Source organism: Capricornis sumatraensis, chromosome X (assembly GCF_032405125.1).
Source record: "Capricornis sumatraensis isolate serow.1 chromosome X, serow.2, whole genome shotgun sequence".
NCBI classification, from domain to species: domain Eukaryota; kingdom Metazoa; phylum Chordata; class Mammalia; order Artiodactyla; family Bovidae; genus Capricornis; species Capricornis sumatraensis.
The window spans coordinates 9,117,101-9,123,775 of record NC_091092.1 but is presented as its reverse complement, the minus strand read 5'-3'; the positions used below and the strand labels follow the sequence as shown (position 1 = coordinate 9,123,775).

The window sequence follows — 6,675 nt, the reverse complement described above, 5'->3', positions numbered from 1 at the left end:
CAGAAAGTGAAGAGGAACTAATGAGCCTCTTGATGAAAGTGAAAGAAGAGAGTGAAAAAGTTGGCTTAAAGCTCAACATTCAGAAAACTAAGATCACGGTATCTGGTCCCATCACTTCATGGGAAATAGATGGGGAAACAGTGGAAACAGTGTCAGGCTTTATTTTTTTGGGGGGGGGGGCTCCAAAATCCCTGCAGATGGTGACTGCAGCCATGAAATTAAAAGACGCTTACTCCTTGGAAGAAAAGTTATGACCAACCTAGAAAGCATATTAAAAAGTAGAGGCATTACTTTGTCCACAAAGGTCCATCTAGTCAAGGCTATTGTTTTTCTAGTTATCATGTATGGATGTGAGAGCTGGAGTATAAAGAAAGCTGAGCGCCAAAGAATTGATGCTTTTGAACTGTGGTGTTGGAGAAGACTTTTGAGAGTTCCTGGGACTGCAAGGAGATCCAACCAGTCCATCCTAAAGGAAATCAGTCCTGAGTATTCACTGAAGGACTGATATTGAAACTCCAATACTTTGGCCACCTGATATGAAGAACAGACTCATTGGAAAAGACCCTGATACTGGGAAAGATTGAAGGCAGGAAGAGAAGGAGACGACAGAGGATGAGATGGTTGGATGGCATCAGCAACTCAATGGACATGAGTTTGAGTAACCTCCAGGAGCTGGTAATGGACAGGGAGGCCTGGCGTGCTGCAGTCCATCGGGTCGCAAAGAGTTGGACACGACTGATCGACTGAACTGAAGTGAACTGATCAGTTTCTTCACGGAAATGTGAGGCCTGAACCAGTCAGAAGATGGCGGTAGAGGCAAGCGTGAAACCAGAACCTTCTCTTTCACTACCGCTGCTGCTGCTGCTAAGTCGCTTCAGTCGTGTCTGACTCTGTGCGACCCCATAGACGGCAGCCCACCAGGCTCCCCGTCCCTGGGATTCTCCAGGCAAGAACCCCTTTCAAAAAATCATGACTTAACCCCAATCCTTTTTGGCTCTGGGGAAGCAGAGTCTATGAAGCAGAAATGATGGGTAGAACAGAATAGTAGCCATTTGAAAGAAGAAAACAAAGTCAAGAGGACTGGGGGCAGCAGGGAGTTGAAAATGCGGGCCTTTGTGGGGAAGCCATGAGGTGATGAACGGGTCTGGAGGATAGAGGGTGTGCCTAAGCATGTCAAATGGAAGAAATTTCAAAGCCAGATTTCTCCCTCTGGAGAGAGGGCAGTCATATGCCTGTATATCTACCGATCTCCATTCTCTCTGTGTGTTTACATGAAGACATAAATCTAGGCAAAGGAAGAAGGAAATAGCTCCAGACATTGTGATCTCTTCGAGATAAGGAAAGGGAGGAGGAGGGAGTCAGAATGCAGGGTCAAGAGGCAACTCAGCAACCTCTCCCAGTCTTTGTTTTCTTCTCCTCTTAACTTGGGTGCTAGAAAAGTTAAATGCTGTACCTCTGAGGAAACAGTGGGATCCAGCTTAAGGGAGATAAATGCCAGAGGAGAAACATTTGAAAATTAACAGGAATTTGACGCCGGAAAATCAACTGAGCTGAGCGTTGACATTTATATTTACAAAGACTCAGTAAAGCTCTATGTATTTGCATTTTCCCCAGTAATCTGTCGAATGGCAGACAGTGCAGTTTGTGTCCAGGGAAAGAACATCCAACAGTCTCTTCTCTAGAACGCTACAATAAGATGGCTTTTTAAAAGAGTGAGGCCCTCCTGTGACTTGTCACAGATATAAGTGTGATCCAGTTCATGATTTAGCAAAAGCAGTTCTAGAGGACAGAACTAGAAGTTGCTACAGTTCACCCACTATCAGAAAAGGATGTAAGCACAGTGAGAAACAAGCAGAACTGTAGGGAACTGCGTATGGATAAGGGTGGATAAGGGGTCTAGTCTTCATTCAAAGATTCAGGGAATGCCAAATCCTGGGGATGAGGCTGACATGTGACATGGGCAGTAAGAACCTAGGGCCGGTCAAAGAGGAAAGGGCCTGAATGAAGAAAAATCACATTTTCCCTAGTGAAAAGGAGAACATTTTTATTTAAAAAGTGATGCTAAAGATATTAAAAATTTCTGTTGTGCTGTTGGCCTCTCCAAGGAGCCTTTCATTCAGGGAAAAGTATTGTTAGCTGAGCCCAAGGATGCCAGTTTTTCATTTAGCCATGATATCCACAGTCATTTGGCCAGCCTCTCCATTGCTGGAAACACAATCCCGACTCCCGACCCTGCTGTTGAGGACGGAAAGGCTTTGTGTGGCCCGGATAACTTGAACGCAGGTGTCGAAAATCAGGGCCAGATGAAGATGTGCATCAGCCAAGTGTGTCGGGAGACCGTGTCTCTTTGCTGCAACTCACTTCTGCAGCAGGCTGGATTAAATTTGTTAATAAGCATGACAGTTATTAATACCATGCTTGCCAAGTCCGTTTCAGGCTTGATGCTTCCTTTGATACCAGAGGGAAGTGAATGTGCTGAGGGGCAGGTTGTGAAACCCCTGACGGGTTTGTCTGAAAAGCCAGCCTTGTCGGGGGAGTTGCTGAGAGCCCAAGTGCTATGCCCCTTCCTGCCCCTCTTTGTCAGGAACACAAACAGACAGCTTCTCTCAGAATCCCTGGCCTCTTAAGTGGCCCCTCCAGCAGGGTGGGACTGATCCACCCCAAAACAAAGCCCAGTCAATGGGTGAACACACACTTGTGTTCTCAAAGACTCTGCAGCGGGTGCTATTGAAGACCCAGCGTTAGCTGGCTCAGCACATCTCTGGGTGAAAGTTGCATTTGCTAAATCCGGGACCACACTCTTACTGGTCAGGCAGGGGTTCCCACAGAGCTTTGAGTAACCTCTTGGGTTTTCAGTCTGCAGGCAATGTGCATTGTAAATTGCTCGCTTGCAGCCTTCTCCCTGTGGTAAAGGGGTCCTTTCAGCGGCCAGCTGTGGTTCAAGAACAACATGTTCTAGCCTCAGTGGGGATGCCTGGCCTGTGGTGGTCTCCGTGTCGAAGCTGGGCCATGCTGGGGAGACCAGACCCATAGGGGGCTTGTGCCAAAAGCGTATCAGTTGCTGCTTAGATGGGATCCTTTCCATTTACTCTCTTTTCTTCACGAGCCTATGAACGATACCTATTGAGCAAAAAAGTTCACCCCTCTTCTATGCGCTGTACTGACTTAACCTTGTCCACCAAGTCTGCATTTTTATGTATCATCAATAAAGCTGTGTGCTTTGACTGGCAAAATGGAGACACGGTACTTGTTTCTGAATCTCTAGTCTGCATGAGGGGAAAGACCAAAATACATGATCCATGCTAACTGACTGGGGGCATTTGCTCCTGGCAGATGCCCACTCAGCAGTGCCCACAGGAGACTGGAGAAGGGATGAGCTGCAGGGTTCAGGGGGAGCCTCCAGAAGGGGCTGGGGGAGGGGCTGGGGCAGGGAAAGGGGTGGGGGTAGGAGGAAGAAGGACTCTTGGGAGGACTAGAAGAGGCAACACCTTGAAGCAGGCAGCACAGTGCCTGACGCAGAGAAATCCTTCCCTCGACGAAGGTGTCTTTCCTCGCCTGCTGGCCTAGAGAGGAAGCTCAGTCCCCTCGGGCTGGCCTGTGCATCCCTGCCGTCCCACTGGGCAACCCATCCCTGACATCTGATGCACAATTATAGCAGTTACAGTTGCTACTTGCTGAGGGCCTGCTTGGTGGTGTTGTCTCTCCTGAGAAGCAGCTGTGCGACCTACTTGCAGGCCTCCTCCCTTCCTTGGGAGGCCAAGCCCAAATTCCCGGACTAGCGAGAAGGCTTGGCCCTTGCTTCCTCTGGGAAACCTCTTTTCTACCCTCTCCCGGGTACTTCTGTGGGATCCAGGAAGGAGACAATGGAGACGTCCACGGATCCCCGAGGGGGTGGGAGGGCAGATGCTGAGAGGCGTGGCATGGTCACGTCTGGTCCACCCAGAAGGACACGTATTCATGCCGTCCATGCAAGCTCCCGGCACCCCTGGAAGGAAAGGAGGAATGTGGCTCTGCACACTGAAAGCTCCATGAATCTGTGCAACTCCTTCCACCGCCCCTGCCCACATTTCCAGACCCCTCCCAGCAAGCCTCAGCCCTGGGTCAGCAAAGCCAGATTCCCTGGGTGTTTTGATGTGTCATGAAGTGGTCCTCCTCCTCAAAGGCCAGGCTCACGTAGGGGACAAGAAGCTTCTTTTGAGCGGTGCTGCCTGTGAGCCCGGTGCCCTCTCCTGTGCCCCCTGGGGTGTGGCTCAGGGACACTGCACCCTGGTCATCAGTGGTGTCCCAGTGTACTGCTTCTGACTGCCCTCCTCCGTGCAGAGCACAGTGTTATCTCAATGTTTCCCTCCCTTCTCCGGGAGACTGGGGCGGGGGGTGCAGGTGGGGTGCCACTCTCCTGCTTGTACTCATCCGCCCCCACAGTTTGAGCTGCCTAGTGACCTTGGGGGCCTGCCAGAACTCTGCCCCTTCCCAAGCCCTGGCGCCTTGTTGGGCAGCATGTGACTGGTTGCTGTGACACCACAACCCCAGCAAGGCTCACCAGGCTGGGGCTTCGTTTGCTGGCTCTGGGGCCCTGTTTTCTAAGAGCTACTTACCTGACCCTCCCTTTGTGCCTAGCCAGCCTCAGGTGGGTGGGGCAGTCTGTTTGCCAGGCAGGACTGCCCTCAGGCAGCCCCTCATCCCCTTGTCCAGTGGAGCGTGCTGGCCAGGGGCATCTTCAGCAACACCTTATTGCTCAGCCTCGGCCATCTCTGCCCTAACCACAGCATTTCTGCTTGCTCCTGGCTTGGGGTCCCAAATGGCCACGTGCTTCCTTCCTCCTCTGCACTCTGCCGAGTCCCCGCTTGAGTCCCGCCACAGGCAGCGCTCCACCATCTCCGAGGCAGGCACTAGGCCCTCTCAGGCCACAACTGACTCCGATCTCAGGCAGGGGCTGGGAGGCCTCTGCCCACCTCCTGAGCACCTCTGTTACAGGACAGCCTGCCAGCCCTGAAGTGTCTCCACAGTGGGGTCTTGGCCCAAGACACGACCCCTCTCCATGAGCTGGCACTGCCCTCCCTGAAACACTCCCTGTGTGGGGAAGCTCCGGGCCCTGGCTGGCCTCAGTTGGCCTTGGCCGGCTGCTGTGCCGGGGCGGGAGCCCGGTTCCCCGTGGCCTCTGCCTCCGATGTGGAGGGACCTGGAGCGAGAGGCATGCCTGCAGTCAGGGCCTGAGGAACACAGTCAGAGGCTTTCAGTGCTGGAAAGACTAAGGTGCCTGCCACCCCTGCCATGCTTCATTCAAAAATGAGACAGCAGGGGACCACCCAGCACAAACTTAGACCCACCTGTCTGCTACAATCCACCAAGTTCCTTGCCGGGTTTCCCTGTGGCAGACATTAACCAGGGTTCTCAAGGCTTGAGCTTGCCGCACTCTGTGGGGGGTGCCTGCCTTGATGGGACTGCCCCAGCCAAAGCTGTGTCTTGTCGCACTCTGTGGGGGGTGCCTGCCTTGATGGGACTGCCCCAGCCAAAGCTGTGTCTTGGCTAAGTCTGGAAGTGCCTCCACACACTGTCTTCCGGCCGGCTCCAGAAAGAGCCCTGCTTTCCCTTCCTCATTATCTTGTCTACGTTTGTGCCTGTAGATAGGAACTTTTACAGCAACTTCCAGTACCCTCCCAGCCTGCTTCCTGTCCTGGGAACTTTGTTATATGACGCCCCCCCACCCCGCCCCTCCCTGACATAAGCCCAGGTCGGGTGGCTTGCAGGCATCCAGCTTCCTGCCTGCTACACCCCCCGCATCTCCCAGGCTGCATCCCCACAGGGCCCTTCGTGCCACGCTTGGGGCAGTTCCAACCACAGTGCCCTCACTCTCAAGTGTCACCGGGGACAGGCACAGCCCTCAACAGTCAGTCCCTCTGCTGGGCCACCACAGCAGTGTTGGTTAAGAGTCTGACTGCAGTGCGGAGCACTGGCCCCCACCTCTCTCCTGGGCCAGTACTTGGTCTAAGATGGGATGGCCCTGCAGCACAGCCCTGCCGGGCATCGACCAGTCCCTTGTCCGATCCTCATGCCACGTGCATCATCTCACTCTGTCTCACACACACACACACCCTTCACTTTGCTCAGGACCTCCTCTTCCCCAGAAAGCTCATTCTCCCTTATTGCTTCTTGCTTTTGTGTGTGGCTTCGGATGGCCTTCCCCATTTCCCCTTTACAAAAGGAGCCTCCTCTGTGGTTTCTAATTCTTTCTTACCTTTCCACTTCAAGGCTTGTCTCAAGGATATACCTGGAATTTCCTTTTGTGCAAGGTGGGAGTTGTCATCCAAACTGACTCCTTTTCCAAACAGATAACCTGTCAACACAGTACCACTTCTCACTCCATTCTCATGATATATAGTTGGTGCCTCTGGGACCTCATGCCCCCAGCCGAGCAGCCCCTCTGTGGCTTCCTGCTGTGGAATTCCTCTTGGGGCACACTCTTTTCTCCCAGGAACCCCTCACTGACTCAGCGACCCTCTGGGTTACTGGGTCATCCATGACAAGTGAGGTGTGTGTGTTGTCAGGGAGGGTGTGCTGGTGCTTGTGAGCAGGTGTCAGGTATCCTCTGATACCATCTCAGGATGCATTCTGGCCCACAGGAGACTTAGGAACCCCCTGCCCTGCCTGCTTTAGCGCCAAGCGAAATGGGACTGG

At 52.9% G+C, this 6,675-nt stretch overlaps 1 protein-coding gene across 1 annotated transcript; it reads left to right on the top strand.

The window, feature by feature from the left end:
* Nucleotides 1–1,126: 1,126 nt before the first annotated feature.
* Nucleotides 1,127–3,140, top strand: LOC138071074 (protein ARMCX6-like). Its single transcript, XM_068962495.1, has 2 exons — nt 1,127–1,131; nt 2,057–3,140. Exons 1-2 carry the CDS (start codon nt 1,127–1,129, stop codon nt 2,625–2,627), a joined length of 576 nt encoding a protein of 191 aa, XP_068818596.1. The 3' UTR covers nt 2,628–3,140.
* The last annotated feature ends 3,535 nt before the right edge of the window (nt 3,141–6,675 follow it).